At 35.8% G+C, this 22,199-nt stretch overlaps 3 protein-coding genes across 4 annotated transcripts in view; 2 read left to right on the top strand and 1 right to left on the bottom strand.

Moving 5' to 3' along the window:
- Nucleotides 1-204: 204 nt before the first annotated feature.
- Nucleotides 205-12,001, bottom strand: LOC306883218 (centrin-1-like). The gene is made up of 5 exons (XM_079438336.1): nt 11,750-12,001; nt 10,550-10,705; nt 2,956-3,084; nt 1,088-1,225; nt 205-848 (listed from the first exon to the last, which is right to left on the bottom strand). Exons 1-5 carry the CDS (start codon nt 11,750-11,752, stop codon nt 759-761), a joined length of 516 nt encoding a protein of 171 aa, XP_079294462.1. The 5' UTR covers nt 11,753-12,001; the 3' UTR covers nt 205-758.
- Nucleotides 12,002-12,052: 51 nt separating this feature from the next.
- On the top strand, nt 12,053-15,140 carry LOC306883216 (chaperonin-containing T-complex member BBS12-like). 2 transcript variants are annotated; one of them, XM_079438334.1, is made up of 2 exons: nt 12,053-12,245; nt 13,046-15,140. In XM_079438334.1, the coding sequence occupies exon 2, from the start codon at nt 13,046-13,048 to the stop codon at nt 14,807-14,809; it is 1,764 nt and encodes a 587-aa protein (XP_079294460.1). In that variant the 5' UTR covers nt 12,053-12,245; the 3' UTR covers nt 14,810-15,140. The 2 variants fall into 2 exon arrangements, with proteins under 2 accessions (XP_079294460.1, XP_079294459.1); XM_079438333.1 differs by having other exon boundaries at nt 12,059-12,103.
- Nucleotides 15,141-16,503: 1,363 nt separating this feature from the next.
- LOC306883683 (TBC1 domain family member 9B-like) overlaps nt 16,504-22,199 on the top strand; it is a 30,438-nt gene continuing 24,742 nt past the window's right edge. The window contains exons 1-5 of the mRNA XM_079439080.1: nt 16,504-16,742; nt 18,049-18,159; nt 19,966-20,084; nt 20,643-20,871; nt 21,903-22,161. Of these exons, the coding sequence (XP_079295206.1) occupies nt 16,625-16,742; nt 18,049-18,159; nt 19,966-20,084; nt 20,643-20,871; nt 21,903-22,161 (836 nt within the window). The 5' untranslated portion in view covers nt 16,504-16,624. The remainder of the gene's footprint in view (nt 16,743-18,048; nt 18,160-19,965; nt 20,085-20,642; nt 20,872-21,902; nt 22,162-22,199) is intronic.

Below are 22,199 nucleotides of genomic sequence, written 5' to 3'. Positions count from 1 at the left end.
TGTCATCACTTCACTGACATTGTATTTTAATGATATTTTATTAACACACATAATTGATGTCTTTAAAAAGGAGTTATATACTGAGGCACTATCTATCGATCACCTTTTTCTCTGTTGTATTGTATTATATGTTCACATATGTTAGCCTGCAATGTTCTGTTAAAGTGTGAATGCAACAAATAAATAATACAAAATAACACTTGTAAATATGAACAGAATCTCTTAGATTACCCTCTATAAGTCACAATGGGTAAAGCCGCATGGATTTATTATCATATACACTCAGGTATTCCTACAAGAATGATTTTTTTAACATTATTTGGCTCATTCTCTAGTGTAAATGTATATTCCCTATATCATACTTATTTTTATTAGAATTGTATATACCGTAAATGTGTTTTATAAGTTTAAAAAATTGTCAAAGACCAAGGAGAGGACATTTTTTTATGGCCAAACCCCCAAACATCACAGGGTTTCCACTTTAAGACTTAAAACTCAAAAGGACATCTTAAATTTTTATATATTCGTATATATAACATAGGAAAATGTATTCTCATGCATTGGGCACTTTGGGCTTGATATGGAGACAGACCACACAGATGCAAATACATTTGTATTTAATACTGTACAAAATATGTATAGATTAAAATGTTTTTACAACCTTGTAAAAAAAAGAAGAGAAAAATAAAGCAACACAAAACAACACTTCAAGTCCTTTAAGAGGCTTATAGATATAATAGCTTTAGCGATGGAGGGATTCAGTACAGACTGGTCTTTTTCATTATCCGTAGAAACTCCTGCTCATTTATCTCTCCGTCACCATCTCTGTCAGCCTCGTCGATCATTTCCTGTTCCAAATAAAAACCCAGAGAGACAATCATGTCACAAAACAATTGTCAAAAACATGCAGTGTTTCCTAACGGTGTCAGCTGTTGCTCCGTGATGAGGGATCTTATCTGATCTTATGTCATTCACTACCCACTGACTAACCAGCCACTTTCTCAGGAGAGACACAATTCGTCTGTGACTTTTACACACAGGAACATCCTCTTTCTGTGTATTTCCCCACATCTGGAGAAAGACGCACCTGTAATTCCTCATCCGTGAGGTTCTCCCCGAGCTCTTTTGCCACTCGCTTGAGATTTTCAAAAGAGATTCTGCCAGTGCAGTCATTGTCGAATAGCCTGAAAGCTTTCAGGATTTCTTCTTTTGAGTCTTTCTCACTCTGTTGTGAAAGATAAATAACAGACAGCTAAACACAGTGGGGGTGGGCATGATGATCAAAATCACAGTATCAGTAATTTTATATCACGGCAACGGTATACCACGCTAAGACTTTTATTTTTGCTGGGAATATAAAAATTTGCTCATTATAGTGAACTAAATGGAAACAAAATTTTAAAATCATTACTTGAAATAAAATAAATGTAAACTGAAATAAAATATATTTAAAAAAAAAATCAGGTAGCTTGCCAAAACAACATTACTCATATTAATCCAGTGTACTAAAATTACTAATAGTAAAACTAAAATAAAATTAATAAAAAACTGATAAGACTTTTTTCTTCTGTAGAGCTGCTTTACAGTTGAGATTGATGTCTTTTCAAAACTGATGAATTTTGTAATATTAACACTGTTATTTTCCTGTTTATTACGTGCAAATTTTTTCTAATATTCATAGTATGACCCAAATTACAGTTTGAGTAATTTAGGTCACAATGATATATGGCATCAAGATTTGAACAAATAAACATTTTATATACAACATAACCACGTGTTGAAACTTATTTTTAGATAATTTATTGAAAGCTTTACAAATAAAAGGTATTTCAACTGATTGCTTTTTCTTTTGAATTTGACAGAAAAATTCTGATTATTTATAAAAAATAGTACACAATTGTAATGCATACAATGGTCAAGATTTTTATTTTTGCTGGGAAATGAAACAAATTAACATATTTTGAACGATGAACCAAATTTCAGATTATTTATATAAATTAAAAAAGTTGGTGCAAAAACTGCTTTATGGAATGTATAAGTTAAAACGAAAAGACTTCATAAAATGGTTAGTTTAAGTTCTAAATTCTGATTGGATGAGCCACTTTTGAGCTTTTGTAAAAACAGACGTTGCCTGGCAACCGTAAACAACGCTCAACGCTTCACTAGCGGTGTCTCATTTAGAAGGATGCGTCCTCCGGAGGTCGAATCCTCTGTAGGATGCGTAAGGAAGTGTCCTCAACCTAGAATTAAAAATGAGATGGCCTTCGTAGGACGGGAGGAAAAGGAAACAGGAAGTATCATGTTGATTTGCCAACACATTTAGAGCATCGTTGCGCTCTCACACTACCTAAATGAAGGAAAATTATTTCTAAATTTGGAAAGTAATTTGAAAAAAAATGCTTTTACTTGTTCTATTTTGCTCATTGTTTGAGGAGCTGCAGCGTACATACAACAGACATCTGTTAGAGAAAAAAAGGAGGAGGATATTAAGAACAAAGTTTATCTGTTTTTACTGGAGGTACTTTAAGTTAAGTTGAAAACACCACATCTGCGCTTGTGTGTACATCTGCCGGCGCCAGCATTTTTCAAATTAACGGTTGTTTCCAGCGATGCAAAGAATTGTGGGTTATCTGTAGCAGCGAAGGATACACCTGATGCATCCTCTGAATTCCTGTGAAAGAAGGTCGCATTCGGAGTGTCCTACTTGCTTTTCTGAAATGAGACAGCCTCGATGACGTATGCACCCTTCGAATGAGACCTTCGGATGACGCATCCTTCTAAATGAGACACAGCTACTGTGTAATAACACCACTTAATGGCAAGATCCTTGTAATCTTGATGCGTTTCTTTTCGGATATTTTACTGAAGTCATTTTCCACGTAAACACCTGAGGTTTGCAACAGTGGCCAGATAGTTGTCTAATTGGTTATGTTATTATCCGGCTTGCAGACTTACCATTTTCTGTGTCATCATAGAAAGGAAATCATTAAAGCTGATTACCCCCGATCCTTCTTTATCAATATCAGCAATCATCTTTTTTATCTCTTCTTTCTTCGGCTCAAACCCCAGAGCTCGCATAGCAACCTATGGCAACAAGTCAGTTACTCTGTTAGTATACAGTGCACTCCAAAAGTATTGGAACAGTAAAGACAAAACCAACAACTACCTGATCGGCTGAGAAAACAACAGTAGTTGATGACAGACAAATCATAAAAGCTGTGAAAATTAACCCTAAAAGACGCATCTGTAAAATCACCAACAACTTCCAGAAAGCTGGGGTGATGCTCTGACAATCTACTGTCCTCAGGAGACTTTGACACAGAATTACAGATGCTACACAACAAGATGCAAAGCTCTGACCAGCACCAAAAATAGAAAGGCAAGATTAGAGTTTGCAAAAAAGCACAAAGGTGAGCCAGAAGAGTTTTGGAACTGTTTATGGACCGATGAGACAAAGATGAACCTTTATCTAAGTGATGGGAAGCAAAAATGTGGAGGAAAAAAGGGAACTGCAATGATCCCAAGCATACAGCCTCATCTGTAAAGTATGGTGGAGGTGGTGTCATGGCATGGGCATGCATGGCTGTCTCTGGAACAGGCCCTCTCAACTTTACTGATGACTTAATGTATGATGACAGTAGCAGAATGAATTTGGAAGGGAACAAAACCATCTTACCTACCAATATTCAAGAAAATGCCACCAGATTCATTGGGAAGTGCTTCATATTGCATCAGAACAATGACCCAAAACACCCTGCCAGTTCAGTCAAGGAATTTATCAGGGCAAAGAAATGGAAAGTATTAGATTGCCCAAGTTAATCTCCAGATTTAAATCCGATTGAACATGAATTTCTCCAGCTGAAGAGGAGAGTAACGGCAGAAACTCCCCAAAACAAGCAACAATTGGAATTGGCTGCATTAAAGGCTGGGAAAAGTATTTCAAAAGATGAGACCAAGAGTCTGGTGATGTCTATGGATCACAGACTCACTGCTGTGATTGTGTGCAAGGGATCTGCAACTAAATAATAGCTTTTAATCTTTTATATCTGCCTTATGTTCAACTGTCCCAATACTTATGCTCACATCAATGAGTGGATGAACTCTAAAAGTGCTACTCTTTTTAGTTGGTAAAACATATGTGTTGAAACGGCTAATAATAAAATGTGACATTCTGTGATTTTGTCTCGTATTCATCTTTTAATCATATTTGTAAATGTCTTGACTCCACAGCCAACGGAGCAATTTTGTCTTCACTGTTTCAATACTTATAGAGGGCACTGTATATACACATATTGGACACATATTTGACTAGATTCACATTATTAACATTTTTAAACCATTTACTCTTTTATCATTTTGCCTGATTTTATACATTTTATTTAAAAAAAAATGATGAGAATTCTTTTTAGCTGTTCACAGTATTTTCAGAGTCATTTGGATTACTTGTGGATTATTGTGATGTTTTTATCAGCTGTTTGGACTCTCATTCTGACGGCACCCATTCACTGCAGAGCATCCATTGATGAGAAAGTGATGTAATGCTACATTTCTCCAAATCTGTTCTTATGAAGAAACAAACATCTACATGGATGGCCAGCAAATGTTCATTTTTAAGTGAACTTTTCCTTTAAATGCATGACATTTCTTTAAGAACAAATATAAATTATGCCTGTGTATTTGTAGAATACCTTTTATGGTCAATAAATAATTCTCATTTGTGTTAAAATTAATAACAGACTATTAAATATAGAAATAATGAAAGTCTATTAAAATTCCTGTTAATGACAATTACTGATTATACATGTAACCTCAGGGTCATGGCAAATTCATTAGCCGGTAGTAGGTATGGAGTAAGATTAGTCATATGGGATTTTACGATTAGGTCATTCCTAGATTTAGTTTAGATTAACTTGTTTCACTTCTGTTTCAGTTTTTATAACCATTTCTTACTATGTGTAAGTAAGTAAGTTGTTGTTGTTTTAAAACGTGTGCTTGGCTCAGTGTTGATGTCTGTATAGGTTGTTTATTCAGTTTTAGTTTTATTTAATTGTAGTTATTTTAGTACTTCATACTATATGGATATGAAATAATATATATATTAAATGTATTTTTATATATATGTATATGTATATGTGTGTGGCTGTACATACACATGTAGTTGTTTTTTGGTGTTTGGCTTAGTGTTATGTTAGAAGCATTATTATACTCATACCTTTTGTTGTTTTAATATTTTTAATTGTTTTTAGCTTATTTTTTTTGTTTTCATTTAAATGTTTAGTATTGAAATGTTGTATGCATTTTATTTCATTTCTTAAATGTGTGTATATAGTATTTACAGAGTTTTGACTTTGTTTTAGTTACTTTTTCTTATTTGTAAGTCGCTTTGGATAAAAGCGTCTGCTAAATGACTCAAAGTAAAAGTAAAAGTTTAGATGCTGTCTCCAGGCCTTTATCAAATATTACATTATGGCTGCAGGTCTCTAAACTGCCGACAGGCAGTGAAGCCACCTGAAGTGTTCGATCCGCCATCTTACTATTCCCTACCGGCAGAGAGCACCATTGAGTCACAGGCAAACCGCTGACCTAAAATCACCCGATTTGAAGCGAATCAGTTTAAACGGGATTAGTTTCTATGTTATGTGTATGTAAAATTTCATACCATTTTTACTTCAGATATTATCTGCAATGTTTATGGTCTTTTTTGGCAGGATAAGAGATATGTGACCCTGGACCACAAAACCAGTCTTAAGTTGTAGTTACAAAAAATACATTGTATGGGTCAAAATTATTGAGATCATGTTCCATGAAGATATTTAGTAAATTTCTTACTGTAAATATATCAAAACTTCATTTTTGATTAGTAATATGCATTGCTAAGAATTAAAAAATAGTTTTTTTTGTACCTTCAGATTCCAGAGTTTTAAATAGTTGTATCTCGGCCAAATATTTTCCTATCCTAACAAACCATACATCAATGGAAAGCTTATTTATTCAGCTTTCAGTTGATGTATAAATCTCAATTACGAAAAATTGACACTTAAGACTGGTTTTGTGGTCCAGGGTCACATATATTTAAATCGTTTAAGTGGGTGTGTCTGCTGCGCACTGCCGACACAGATAACATTAACTGATCCAACACAAAATATAGCCTATTTCTTTATTTAGTGATTATTCAGGAATTATTAAACATTAACGTATTACAACCCAAATTCCGGAAATGTTGTGACGTTTTTTAAATTTGAATAAAATTAAAACTAAAAGAATTTCAAATCACATGAGTCAATATTTTATTCACAATAGAACATAGATAACATAAATGTTTAAACTGAGAAATTTTACAATTTTATGCACAAAATGAGCTAATTTCAAATTTGATGCCTGCTTAAGGTCTTAAAATAGTTGGGACGGGGGCATGTTTAACATGGTGTAGCAACTCTTCTTTTCAAAACAGTTTGAAGACATCAGAGGTTATGAGTTTCTGGAGTTTTAGTGTTGGAATTTGGTCCCATTCTTGCCTGATATAGGTTTCTAGCTGCTGAAGAGTTCGTGGTTGTCTTTGACGTTTTTTTCCATTTAATGATGCGCCAAATGTTCTCTATAGGTGAAAGATCTGGACTGCAGGCAGGCCAATTCAGCACCCGGGCTCTTCTATTACGAAGCCATGCTGTTGTAATAGCTGCAGTATGTGGTGTTGCATTGTCCTGCTGAAATATACAAGGCCTTCCCTGAAATAGATGTCATCAGGAGGAAGCATATGTTGCTCTAAAACCTTTATATACCTTTCAGCATTCATAGTGCCTTCCAAAACATGCAAGCTGCCCATACCGTATGCACTTATGCACCCCCATACCATCAGAGATGCTGGCTTTTGAACTGAACGCTGATAACACGCTGGAAGGTCTCCCTCCTCTTTAGCCCGGAGGACACGGCGTCTGTGATTTCCATCAAGATTCCGTCAAATTTGACCATAGAACACTTTTCCACTTTGGCCCACAAGACACAACGGCGCTTCTGGACCATGTTCACAAATGGCTTCCTTTTTGCATGATAGAGCTTTTTTATGATTGTGTTTACTGACAGTGGTTTCTGGAAGTATTCCTGGGCCCATTTAGTAATGTCAATAACAGAATCATGCCGATGAGTGATGAAAGTGTCGTCTGAGCGCCCGAAGACCACGGGCATCCAACAAAGGTCTTCAGCCTTGTCCCTTATTTGCAAAGCCTTTGCAATTTGACGTTGAGGAACGTTGTTTTTCAGAATCAGAATCAGCTTTATTATCAGCTTTAAACATACGAGGAATTTGTTGTGGTTTTTAAGAAGCTCTTGGTACATACATGCATACATATCTGACATGAGAACAGAAACATTTAAATAAGACTTAACAACAATAATAATAATAATAATGTGTAAGAATCTGGAACAGAAGATGTATGTACAGATTTGTGCCTCATTTACTCTCTCTCTATATAAATATATATATACAGCTGTTTAGAAAAATATGCATATATATTTACAAAGTACTAGGGAGAGAGTCAATAATTAGAGATGGGGAATGAATTACAGAACACAGGTAATAATTCTTGTGTTAGTTGTTTAGGCTGGAGATGTCATGGGGGAAAAGACTGTTTTTATGCCTAGATGTTCTAGTGCACAGAGATCTGTAGCGCCTGCCTGAGGTTATGCCTTTTAAAGTATTCAACAATCTTTTTACACACTCTTTCACAGATTGGAGAGCCTCTGCCCATCTTTACTTCTGAGAGACTCTGCCTTTCTACGACATCCCTTTTATAGCTAATCATGTTACAGACCTGATGTCAATTAACTTAATTAGTTGCTAGATGTTCTCCCAGCTGAATCTTTTCAAAATTTCTTGCTTTTTCAGCCCTTTGTTGCCCCCGTGCCAACTTTTTTGAGACCTGTAGCAGGCATCAAATTTAAAATTAGTTCATTTAGTGGATAGAAGTGTCAAATTTCTCCGTTTAAACATTTGCTAAGTTCTCTATGTTCTATTGTGAATAAAATATTGGCTCATGTGATTTGAAAGTCTTTTAGTTTTCATTTTATTCACATTTAAAAAAACATCCCAACATTTCCGGAATTCAGGTTGTAGTATCAGAAATAGATTTGAATACAATGAATAATATAATAGCCTCTGTTACTATAATGCTCTATGTTGTACTGAAATGAAAAGCTTAATGCATCATCTTGAAATAAAACTTCATGTCTTTAAGTCAGTACTGTATGTAGTCAGTTATTTCTCTGAATAAATTATGATGTGTATATTTTTAATGTCCTGATTGAGCAACATCTATTTCCTCTCCAAGATCGCGCAAATATGTTTACTAGCATTACCATTTCCATGTAAAATATTATGTATATATGCTAAATTATTAATTAATTTTACCACTGTATAAATCATTACCTGCTTCAAAATGAATGCTGTTAACGAAATCATTGTTGAAACATTTGCAGTTACTAATAAAAACTCTATAATTTTTTTTTATAAACAATGAATAACTGTACAAGGTGACTAAAGGTAGCCTATATGTGTATACAAAGCATAAATCGTTCTTCATATTTCAGAATGAGCACTTGGTCATTTGTTATATATACAGTGGGTACGGAAAGTATTCAGACCCCCTTAAATTTTTCACTCTTTGTTATATTGCAGCCATTTGCTAAAATCATTTAAGTTCATTTTTTTTCCTCATTAATGAACACGCAGCACCCCATATTGACAGAAAAACACAGAATTGTTGACATTTTTGCAGATTTATTAAAAAAGAAAAACTGAAATATCACATGGTCCTAAGTATTCAGACCCTTTGCTCAGTATTTAGTAGAAGCACCCTTTTGATCTAATACAGCCATGAGTCTTTTTGGGAAAGATGCAACAAGTTTTCACAACTGGATTTGGGGATCCTCTGCCATTCCTCCTTGCAGATCCTCTCCAGTTCTGTCAGGTTGAATGGACAGCCATTTTTAGGTCTCTCCAGAGATGCTCAATTAGGTTTAAGTCAGGGCTCTGGCTGGGCCATTCAAGAACAGTCAGGGAGTTGTTGTGAAGCCACTCCTTCGTTATTTTAGCTGTGTGCTTAGGGTCATTGTCTTGTTGGAAGGTAAACCTTCGACCCAGTCTGAGGTCCTGAGCACTCTGGAGAAGGTTTTCGTCCAGGATATCCCTGTACTTGGCCGCATTCATCTGTCCTTCGATTGCAACCAGTCGTCCTGTCCCTGCAGCTGAAAAACACCCCCACAGCATGATGCTGCCACCACCATGCTTCACTGTTGGGACTGTATTGGACAGGTGATGAGCAGTGCCTGGTTTTCTCCACACATACCGCTTAGAATTAAGGCCAAAATGTTCTATCTTGGTCTCATCAGACCAGAGAATCTGATTTCTCACCATCTTGTAGTCCTTCAGGTGTTTTTTTGTGTCTTGCACTGAGGAGAGGCTTCCGTCGGGCCACTCTGCCATAAAGCCCCGACTGGTGGAGGGCTGTAGTGATGGTTGACTTTCTACAACTTTCTCCCAACTCCCGACTGCATCTCTGGAGGTCAGCCACAGTGATCTTTGGGTTCTTCTTTACCTCTCTCACCAAGGGTCTTCTCCCCCGATAGCTCAGTTTGGCCGGACGGCCAGCTCTAAGAAGGGTTCTGGTCGTCCCAAACGTCATCCATTTAAGGATTATGGATGCCACTGTGCTCTTAGGAACCTTAAGTACAGCAGAATTTTTTTTGTAACCTTGGCCAGATCTGTGCCTTGCCACAATTCTGTCTCTGAGCTCTTCAAGCAGTTCCTTTGACCTCATGATTCTCATTTGCTCTGACATGCACTGTGAGCTGTAATGTCTTATATAGACAGGTGTGTGGCTTTCCTAATCAAGTCCAGTCAGTATAATCAAACACAGCTGGACTCAAATGAAGGTGTAGAACCATCTCAAGGATGATCCGAAGAAATGGACAGCACCTGAGTTAAATATATGAGTGTCACAGCAAAGGGTCTGAATACTTAGGACCATGTGATATTTCAGTTTTTCTTTTTTAATAAATCTGCAAAAATGTCAACAATTCTGTGTTTTTCTGTCAATATGGGGTGCTGTGTGTACATTAATGAGGAAAAAAATTAACTTAAATGATTTTAGCAAATGGCTGCAATATAACAAAGAGTGAAAAATTTAAGGGGGTCTGAATACTTTCCATACCCACTGTATATGTTGAGGTCGTGTCCGTCTGATGTTATGTTCATCTGATGTTTGCTACTGTAATGAACGTAACTTTTTAATAAGCAGGAGAAATTCCTTACATTAAAAAAGTAACCGTTTACATGCCTGGTGTTTGGCTTGTAAGAATGTACAGGCATACTTAAGATTTAAAAACGCTGACTTGTTAGGTGATGTTTTCTCATTAAATTCGTACGATTTCCAGTTAATTCAATGGAATGTATGGGAACAGTGGAGAATACCAATATGGCGGTGCAGTGGCTTCACTTTCATGACGTCATGAGCAATCCAGTTCTCGATAGATCAGTGTCTCAAACCCTTTTTACCTTCAGTTCCTTTACATCTATGTTTCCAGACCCGTCTGTGTCAAACAGATCGAACGCCTCTTTGATCTCCTGCCTCTGTTCCTCTGTCAGTTCTGGTTTAGGACCTGCTCTCTTCCGCTGGTTCGTGGTGGCGCTGGGTTTCCTGAAGCTTGAAGCCTTGAAAATAAAAGCAGAAAGATAGATTCAGCCATGCTTCCACCAGGGGGTGTTATCATGGTTTTCTTATATGTCTTATAAATGCTTCTATATGGGAGTTCTCAATGCACTGGAGGAGCTATGCAGGCTCATTTGCATGGTGCACACAGAAAAGTAAAATAAATATCATAAATAAATACAAAAATAAATGGATGCATAAATATATAACAAAATAATAATAAAAAAGGTAAAAAGAATAAAAATAAAGGTATAAAATAATTAATAAAGCAAAAAGTAATACATTGTACATTACAATTGTATTTGTTTTATCGAGATATTATGTATTTTCCTATTATTAAATTATTTATTTAATTAAAATTATTAGTTTTGTTTGAAATAATCACATACAAATCAGAAATTCAGAATATGAACTGAACTAAACATACTATTTCTATTGCAACTGAGGAGCAAACATAAATAAAAGTGTCCAAACACATCCTAAATGTTGCCTATCCTGTGTTTCTTTTTGTATATACTATATTTTAGCACATTTTACAATAATTTGCACACTTACATATATATATATATATATATATATATGTGTGTGTGTGTGTGTGCGTGTGTGTGCACTGGTGTTAACTAACAGCAATCTTCTCCTGCAAGGATAAATGAATGTTACTTAATTAAATCACATTTACATAAATTATTCACATAATCTGTATTTGGTGGGAGATTTTAAGAGCTGGATTAGTTTCATAATCACATACGCAGATTTACAAAACTTCGGTTTAATTAATTAGATTCAAGCAAGCACATTTACTGTAAAGAATAACAGTTTCTATGTTACCTCAATAAAAGTGTTTTATTCATAATATAATTTAAAGAAGCGCACTGTTTATGCATTTCATCGCAACAAATGAAGCTAATGACTGTCTCTGCTGGTTTCCACAACAATAACGCCAACAAGCTATTAGCTTAAGCTAACGAACATCTACACATATACTCTTATTTATGCTAACGTGAATTCATTCACAAAGTTTTAAAAGTAACTTAATCTATATTTACCATCTCGAAAGTTTGAGGAGAATCTAACCACAGCTTTGCAGCTTGCGTGAAATGTTAGTAAACAAGAGTAGAAAACGCTGTCAATGTCGTTGGTTTCATTGAGCGCCTTTAGATGGGCGTGGCTTCTGAGTGATTGACAGCAGATTGATCCAATAGCAGGTGCAGCGTTTCTGTCTAGGACGTATTCTACCAATCAAACATGAGTGGGCGGGTTTGTTAGATGTGATTGACAGTTTGTTTCGTTTGACATCTGTCTCTTAGCAACGAGCCGTCGGCAAGAGTGTTGTAATGCAGCGCGCATGCGCATTTCAGAGTATGGCCTCACCACGTAAACAATGCAGCTCAGCGGTGAAGGTTTGTAGCTTCGGTTTGATTAAGACATTGTATACGATAGGGTTAGTAATATATGACTCGATTTCAAGTTGAAATTTGATCCAAGATGATACCCAGACAGTTTGTTTTGACTGCATAAAATACAACAGAAGCTAATTTGCCAGTAAGACCATTATGTCATTATTTTAAGTCGGTTTACTCATTTTATCTAATATAGCAGCCTTTTATGCTTCTGTCAACTTCATTTATGCATCATTTATGCATTTAATCTAAACACAATGTTCAAAATAAATTTTTAATCCAAGTAACAGATGAATTTGGGAAACTACTGTCGTTGATTGGAAGCTATTGCAGACATTTTCTGATTCCTTTAAAAAAATTTATATTTATTTCGCTAACCCAAATATGTAAATATATTCATATTTATGCATTTTATTATTTATTGCATTTAGCCTTGTTTTTCCTTCCGCCAACAACCGAATCACAACACACAGCTAAACAATAAATAATTACTGATATAATTAAATTAGTTAAATGTGTGCTATCCTGAATATTTACATCATTTTGTGCAATAAATGGAAAATGTTAAATAAGAACATAAAAATATATTAATACAAATATATTTTAGTTAATAAAAATACATGTAAATTATTAATGTACAAACTATTAAGTCTAATAAAGGATTACAAAAATCTCCCAAAAATGAGTGAATTAATACAAAACAATTAATTAAGGACTTCATATCTAAGGGGGAAAAAACATTTTTTGTTTACATATTAAAATTTTGTTCTATTTAAATTTTAATTAATCAAAGATTTATTTTTACATGGTTAATTGCATTTTATTATTTGTATTTAGCATAGTTTTTTTCCCTTTGCCTGCAGTGTAATCCTATCAGAACACACAGCTAAATAATATTTGTAAATATTAACTAACCAGTATCTCGTTATTCCTTATTCATAGATGTGTGGAAGTGCCACTGTTGCTCAGCGCCGCCACATCGGACTCCAGCAGTTGGAGGCTATAGCTGCAACCACACATGGCTTTCTGGGCCCCAACAAACGGCCCAAGTTTATCCAGGATGAAGACGCCAGGGATGCGATGCTGGTCAGCTCCTGTTCACGTCTGCTTGAGTGTATCGAGCTGGGCTGCTCAGTCGGACAACTGCTGCTTGAGATGGTACAGGCCCAGCAGAAGCTCTTCCACTCCGGGACGGGTGCGCTGGTGTTTCTGGCTGGAGTCTGGAGTAGAGTTGCATTAGAGTGTCTAAACAGAGGAATAACTGTGTTGGATATCAAAACAGTCATGAGGAAAGGATTGGAGGTGTGTTTGGAGGTATGCAAACAATCAGCTGTTAGAGTGGAAGAAGTTTCTTGCCAGAAACTAAAGGACTGCAAACCTACTTCAGCTCTTAAATCAGACATGCAGGACAGAAAGATGCAGCACATGGATGTTAAACACTCACAGAATCTCAGGTTGACACTCAAACACAGCAGACACTTTAATTTCCATGATGCACAGACTGAAAACACACCAACAGCTCTGAATGACGTAACTCACATAGCGCAAGCCGTCAGCCACGGATGCGACTCCTCCATGCATTTAGTTTTAAAAGCATGCAAGTTGCAATCCAAAAACACAGAAAATGCACAAAACAGATCTTTGGATATTCAAAAATTGGTCACATGCCTCATTCCAGGCCTGTCTGAGGGGAAATCAAGCGTGTTACATGGCTTTGTTACGTTGCTGTCAGTTGAACAGGCCTCTGTGGTTCGACACCTTCAGGGTCAGGCGTTAAATATCGCTTTGGTGAACGGCGATTTGTGCGAGAAGTATCACCACATGGGTTTTAACAGGCCTGGGAATGTCGTGCGCATCACAGATCGTGCTAACATGTCTGGCGTGAGTCTGGAAGAGCGTTGGACTGAGGATGCATTAAGAAAACTGCATGAATTCAGCATAGATGTTGTGCTTGTTAGCGGCACGGCTGGCATGAAACTCAAAGACCGAGTTCTCGGCGCAAATGTCCTGGTTATTGAAGGTGTTAAAAGCAGCATTTTGAAGGACTTCAGCACATGCACAGGCGTCGTCCCGGTTTCCTACGTTACGCAGATTGACGAGAACTGCGTGGGACAAGGAGTTACAGTCAGTCAACTGAGAGATTTCAGTGGAAAAAATGATTTAGTTGCAGTCAGCATTGTGACTGCAAACACGTCTCTGGTCACAGCGGTCATAAGCAGCTCTGTATCTGCTAAACTGCAAAGCTTGGAGGATCAGTTTTGGAGCTGCGCTCATCGGTTGCACCAAGCGCTCACAGATGGGAAGTTGCTTCATGGTGCAGGAACCACCGAACTGCTTTGCATCCAGCAGCTTCATCAATCTAAACAGACAGAGATGGAAAACCCACAGGAAGGTGTGGTGCTGGAGCTGATGGCTGAAGCCTGGATGGATTATGTCTCCACTTTGATGATGAACAGTGGGTCGGTGGCGTCTAAAGCAGAGACTTGGACGGCTATTGCACATCAGATGAGACATTATAAAGATGGAGATGCCATATCGATGCAGATGGATGCAGATGGAGCTGGTGTGTATGATAATGTGACAGTGAAGTCTGAAGCCTGGAGGAGAGCTCTTGATCTGGTGTTTCTGGTGCTTCAGTCTGACACAGAGATCATTACAGGTGTCAGTGAAGGAGAAAATGTTTACAGGGAGCTCATGTATCTTTGATATCTGAGGCATAATAATATATATTTTTAATCAAAATAGAATTTAAACTTTATTTTCCTATATTCTTCACTTTGAAGATACTTTAGGTAGTTTTCTATTCAGGTGAAAATATGCTACAATACATGACATTGTGAGTGTTGTTTCGAAAATTTGCGTAATATTTCATGGCCTGAAAAAAATGAATGGTTTTGTTGAATGAATTTGTATTGGATTTATTATTTGTCTGTTTTATACAAAACTACATATACGTTGGAAATGTAGAAATGATTAAATCTAATAAATGATTATAGAAAATGCCTAAAAAAGGAATAAATACATAAATTCAGGACTGAATTGTGTGGGGAAAATTCATTCATTAATTTAATATAGCCTACAGATTTTCATTTGTACATTACATTTTATAAATATGTATGTATGTATGTATGCATATATGTATAGAGAGAGAGATCTTGGTGTCAAACGATTAATCGTGATGAATGTGTTCTGTGTATATTTATGTATATATAAAAGCACACACATGCAGTATATATTTTTAAAATATTATGTATTTAAATATATATTCATGTAATTTTTTATTATATATAAATATATTATATAAACATTTTTCTTAAATGTATATATGCATGTTTTTATTTATATATACATAATAAATATACACAGTACACACATATTAGACTATGTGAACAAAAACTTTTATTTTGGATGCGATTAACTGTTTGACATCACTAATATACTGTATATATATACACACACACACACACACACACACACACACACACACACACACACACACACACACACGTGTTTGAGAGAGTCTCCTGATTTTTGATAGAAAGGTAACCAGTACAGATGGTAATGCCATGATGTTCTTTTAAGTACATATTATTCATTCATCATTATATCATACCCTTCAAATCCCAGTAGAGACTATTAAAATTTTTTAGCGTACTATACTGCCACAACGTGGACATAATTGTGCATTGCATGCATAAATACTCGATACATTTACAGATTAACTCTTTTAGTGAAAAGAGTTAAATATTATGCTGTTAAAATTATGTACAAATCTGAAAAGAAACATATTCAACTCATTTGTATAGCACAACAATATATATATATATATATATATATATATATATATATATATATATATATATTTAAATTCTATACAGAATTATTTGGAGATTTATTTATGGTGAAAACCTGACGGTACAGCTCCCAACAGACTGTACAAAGCAGAATGAGACTGATTATATAAGTGTTTTTTAATTATTTATTTTAAATTGTGTTAAACTTAATATAATAAATTAACATATTAACCGAAATATTTTTTACTATTAAGATTTTTAAGGGTACCTGCACAGAGGGTCCCCAGATTTTGTAAACTTCCGAAAACAACATCGAGAGCAAGCAACTGATTATTTGCCAAACAGGACAAATAAAATACCGTCAGAAAAAGTGACATCTCTCAGTGCTAAAACATGAAATAATAAAACAAATCTCCGTATTTTAATGCTGCTGTGGAACACAATTTCAAATCTATTTACAGATATATCAAATATATTTGCAGAGCACACTGTGTATAAAATAAGGTATAATAATAATAATAGTTTTATAATCGGTGGTGCTAAAGACCTTTAATTTGAAGTTCCAGTGGCTCGGGAGGCCATTTTGGCTCCACGGTGGCTAGTTTCACCCGCAGTGAGTTGGGCGGCTCATGCATTGCAGACAAACATCAGCTGAGTCCCGTCCATTCTGGCATGATCAAAACTCACACATTCGCCGCATCTGCAGAGTGAAAGCTCCCGTGAAGCCATGTGGATTACCCCGGAGGAGGTGTTACTGGCCAACGCGCTGTGGGTGAGCGAGCGAGCGAATCCCTATTTCATCCTCCAGAGGAGGAAGGGACACGGGCGCGGAGGAGGCTTCACGGGTATGAGATATTACCCAAATATAAACCATCGGGGCTCGTATGCATGACAGATCACGCATGCATAATTAAGGGGAGTTTATCAACGCAGTTATACTAGCTGATGATTCATTATAACATGTGCAATAATCTGTAGGTGGATTTGTTTTGGTCGCATCTCTTCATTGATGCTGACTGTTTGCGTCATCTGTATATTTATATCTGACATGTTTATGAAATGTAAGTTTATACATGCATGTCTTAAATTTAAGTATATTTATGTGCTTGTAATTTATAAGTGTATGGATTAATGTTGATACAGTAATAAATAAATTACAGATGGTTGAAATGATAAATTTAACATTTCTTAGGTGCCTGATATTTGCCTGATATAAAACACATTAGTACCGTGCTTAATTGGTTTAACATGTGTGTATATATATATATATATATATATATATATATATATATATATATATATATATATATATATATATATATATATATATATATATATATGTGTATAAATGTATGTATGTATGTATGTATGTATGTGTGTGTGTGTGTGTGTGTGTGTGTGTATATATATATATATATATATATATATATATATATATATATATATATATATATATATATTAGTGTGTGTATATAATTGTCTATATATATGTGTGTGTATATAACAAAATTTATATCTTGAGTTTCATGGGAGAAAAGCCTTTGTTTGGTTTGTGTTTGTGTTGTGTCACAATGTGTTAACTTATTAGTCCCTCCTGAGAAAGATATTCGTATGCGTTTCCTTAGCTCCTAAAAACAAACAGACAAAAACAGACACTTTTTAAGAGGAGTGCCTCACATGACAGCAGAATGACTGCATTCACCTCTGAACCTGACTATAAACTCAATTACGTTACGAAGACCTCAGCATTACCCTGTTGTTGTCTGGAAGTTACATCATACGGGTGTTTTGTCATACTTCAGTGAGACTCTTTATTAGGTGTAGTGTGTGTTAATGTCACGCTTGTGCAATATTCAACACATTACACATCGCAACAACACTTTATCCCTTTTGAAGAAGCCAGTGTTTATGTCTCCATCAGAATCACACATTAACTGATCATGTGACCCCTGTAGGAGGAAGTCAAGATGTGTGTGTGACAAATGGCATGCCCTGTCTTAAATTCTGGTGTTTTTCTGGGTAAATATGTGTGTCTCAGCAATGAGAACTGAAGGAAACCACTGCGCTCTGATGCCTGTTATCGACTAAGGCGTTTTTTCTCTTCATACTGCATGTAGATGTGACCTGTGAACATTTCTGTCTTTCTCTCAGGTTTGCTGGTGGGTACGTTGGATGTGGTGTTGGACTCGAGTGCTCGCGTGGCTCCGTACAGGATCCTGCACCAGACGGGAGAGTCACAGATCTTCTGGAATATAGCTTGTGGTCCGTATTTAAAGTCTGTAGAACATCACTTGATATCCGGGTCATAAATGTACACGAAATTGGGATGTGCCCACATGCTTAGTATGCAGAAAAAAGCAACAACTGCATAATTTTAGTTTCAAACTGATTTATTAGTTGGTGCTTACTTAATGTTATGTAATGTTATATAATGTAATATTATTTTTTAAAATATAATCATTATATAAATGTATATAATATTATTTATTTTAAGTATATTAATATTCATTCGTAATTTCTTAGTGTTCTTACTTAGGGTTATGTGGATTGGTTAAAATTAGTTATGGATGCTTTTGAAAACACTGCTTTGCGAAGCTTCGCAAATATTTAGTTTTGATCCAGAAGTTCAGAGTGCATATCGAATTGTCAAAGTTGTGTGATTTCAGTAAATCTCAGATCGGTGTTATAACATAGACACGTTTATATAATAAAGAAGGAAGAGTTGTAGTTAATTTCCTTGCAAAATACATTGAATTGGTTCCATAAATTTGCAGTTACATTAAATAAAAATGCAGTTTAAAGCACAACACATTTAAGACACTGACAGAAGCAAGATGCGATGCATACGAAAACATTTCAAATAGTAGCACAGACAGAAACCGTGTTGTTTTAGTATCAATATACTATTGTAGTTTTTGTTAATATTTTAAATTAGGATTTGTCTATCCACCTTTTTCTTGCCGTAAACATGTTGTGATACCCAACACCAATTCCACATGGTGTGTGAACAGTGCCATGTCCAGAGATTAAGGATGTCTGCAAAGTATATGTATGCAGTTAATCTAATGTTAAACATTCAATATTCATGCCTGTATAGCTGATGTGTGCGAGCTGATAAGATGAGTGGTTTGAGCTCGTGGCGGCACAGATGTGCGAGACACGCAATCAATCCACAAGTTACTAAAAATGATTTATATATAACGAGTGGTTCCCTGAATTTTTACATTAAAACGTCTTGTGATTACAGCACTGAGCCGCTGCAATGGCGCATCTCTAACACTATTAAATTAAAGATGCTACCATAGAGCAAAAAAAAAGAACAGTCACAGTAACAAAATCTTGTGGAATACATTTTAATGGTGGGCATAATTAATTGTGAAAATAACTGAAGGAAATATCTATTTGCTAAATGAACTAAGCCAACTAACATATTCTTTTGGTTTCTGTACCCATCATTTTTAAAAAGTATATATGCAATGAAAATACAGGTATCGGCGAGTACCAAAAGTAAAAGTATCGGTATCGGCCTTGTTCTGGTAAAAGTGGTATCGATGCATGAAATGTTGTCTTGGCAACTAGCGGAAATAAGTTTTTATAAGTTAAAACTGATTGTAGTTAATGTTTATTTTATTTTATTATTTTATTATCCTTCCATCCACACACTCAAATGATTAATCCAGCAATTACTCACTTAAAATGACAAACATCTGTAACTATACTGACTTTGTATCATAGGTGATATAGAGCTCTCAGTCGAGATAACAGTTGATTTGTCTTTCTCCAGATGTATTGATTAGTCTGGATTTGTTTAGTAAGATGACAGATAACAAAGGAAACTGTCTTGATGTTTTCCTAAACAGACACTGGGTTCATTTATTACCGTCATCTCAGCATCGTCTGGCTGTGTTGAGACACATCGGCTGTATCGCCTGTGCACGCCTCACCTGACCTTTAAACAGCCGCTCTGAATTTGAGTGACATATTAAAGGCTGTGACACAGTTAATTCTGATGGATGTGTGTGTGTGTGTGTGTGTGTGTGTGTGTGTGTGTGTGTGTGTGTGTCGCAGGCTCGTCTCGTAAGGAGATCACTGAACACTGGGAGTGGCTCGAGACAAACCTACTGCAGACCCTGTCCATCTTTGACAACGACGATGACATCACCACCTTCGTCAAGGGCAAAATACAGGTGCAATGTTTTTTTTGTTTTGTCAAAGTAAAGACGTATTGAAGCCATTAAATTAGGATTAATTAATTTCTTCAGAGATAGTGAATTATATTAGCTCCTCAAATCTTAATCTAGGTCTAAATGTTTCTCTGAATAAGTAACACAACTCTCTCTCACTTTTTGTTGGTTGCTATATTTATGTTAAAAAAGGAAATAATCATGATTAGAAATCGGGATACTGGTTGTACTTGCTTTTCTGATGTAAAGAATGTGAGACTGTCACTACATTTTCAAGATGGAGTTTTGAGGCAATATAAACTACCAAACAGACATACAAAAAGTTTTCAACATTGATAACAGAAATGTTTCTTGAGCAGCAAATCAGCATATTAGTATGATTTCTGAAGAATCGTGACACTGAAGACTGGAGTGAGGATGCTGAAAGTTCATCTTTGATCACAGGAATAAATTACATTTTAAAATGTATTCAAACAGAAAACTGTTTTTTTAAATGATACAAATATTTCACATTATTACTGTTTATACTGTAGACCCCAAACTTCAACTTGTTCTTTGTAGGGCATCATCGCTGAAGAGAATAAAAGTGGCAAACCTCAGGAAGACGAGGATCCTGGGAAGTTCCGTGAAGCCGAGCTGAAGATGCGGAAGTTGTTCGGAATGCCGGAGGAAGAGAAGCTGGTGAACTATTACCCCTGCAGCTACTGGAAGGGCAGAGTCCCGCGGCAGGGCTGGATCTACCTGTCTGTAAATCACCTCTGCTTCTACTCCTTCCTGCTGGGAAAAGAGGGTGAGATACATGCATACTTGATGCATACTGCAACATGTACAGTGGAGCTAAATTTCTACAAAAACAGAAAATGGAACTCCTCTAGAACCCAAGCAAATAGCGTCACATTTAAGATGATTGTTTTTGGTTTGTACATATATTTTTTGCTTTTTATAGCAAAATATGTATATACACACATGTAAATAAACATGCATACACGTATGCAAACTAAAATACTATATATATATGGTTTTTATGAGTTTTAATGCAAACATAGATGTACATATTATGTAGCATTTTTGAGTTTAAGTGGAAACAAGTTATGCTAAGCTATTTTATTCAGAAAGGATACAGTAAATAGATCAAAAGTGACTGATAATATTACAAAAGATTTCTATTTCAGTTAAATGTTATTTTTTTAACTTTCTATTCATCACAGAATGCTGAAAAATAAAATCTAACAGTTTCCACAAAAATATGAACAGCACAACTGTTTTTTCAACATTGATAAATGGACCTTTTTCACATCTCAGCAGCAGTAGTTGTCATAGTTGGGTTAACTTCAACAGCATTGCATGGGAGAGTACTACAAATATCAGCAAATCATATTAGATATTAGCATATTAGAATGATTTCTGAAGGATCATGTGACACTGAAGACTGGAATAATGATGCTGATAATTCAGCTTTGATCACAGGATTAAATTACATTTTACTATGCATTCACATAGAAAACAGTTATTTTGAATTCTAGTAATATTTCTGTTTTTACTGTATTTTTTTTTTTTAACGTAAGATTTTTTTTTTTTTACCAACTCCAGACTTTTGATCCATAGTGTGCATAAAATAACCACAGTATGCCACGACTGGCCAATCAGAATTCATTATTTCAGGTAGCGGTTGAATGTTGCCATTTTAAATGCTCTGAAAAGGGCTCTGTTTCATATTGAATTGTGTTCTTTAGTTTGTTTGAAATTGTGTTTTCCTCCTCCACCATCTTTTCTTCCCCTTACTTGTTTTCAAATCTTTTGTCTTCATTCCTGTGACTGTAGTTTCGCTGGTGGTGCAGTGGACAGACGTCACGCAGTTGGACAAGAATGCCACGCTGGTTTTCCCAGAGAGCATCCGCGTGAGCACACGTGACACCGAGCACTTCTTCTCCATGTTCCTCAACATCAACGAGACCTTCAAACTGATGGAGCAGCTGGCCAACATCGCCATGAGACAGCTGCTGGACAACGAGAGCTTCGCCGCCGACCGCTCGCTCCCCAAACCCTGCAAGACCCTGAAAAACGTCTCTGCGCTCAAGAGGTGAGCAGACCACTCACAGATGAGTCTTGAATTTCATT

Source organism: Barbus barbus (genome assembly GCF_936440315.1).
Source record: "Barbus barbus genome assembly, chromosome: 17".
NCBI lineage: Eukaryota > Metazoa > Chordata > Actinopteri > Cypriniformes > Cyprinidae > Barbus > Barbus barbus.
The sequence above is the reverse complement of the archived record's forward strand: the minus strand, read 5'-3'. Positions and strand labels throughout refer to the sequence as shown.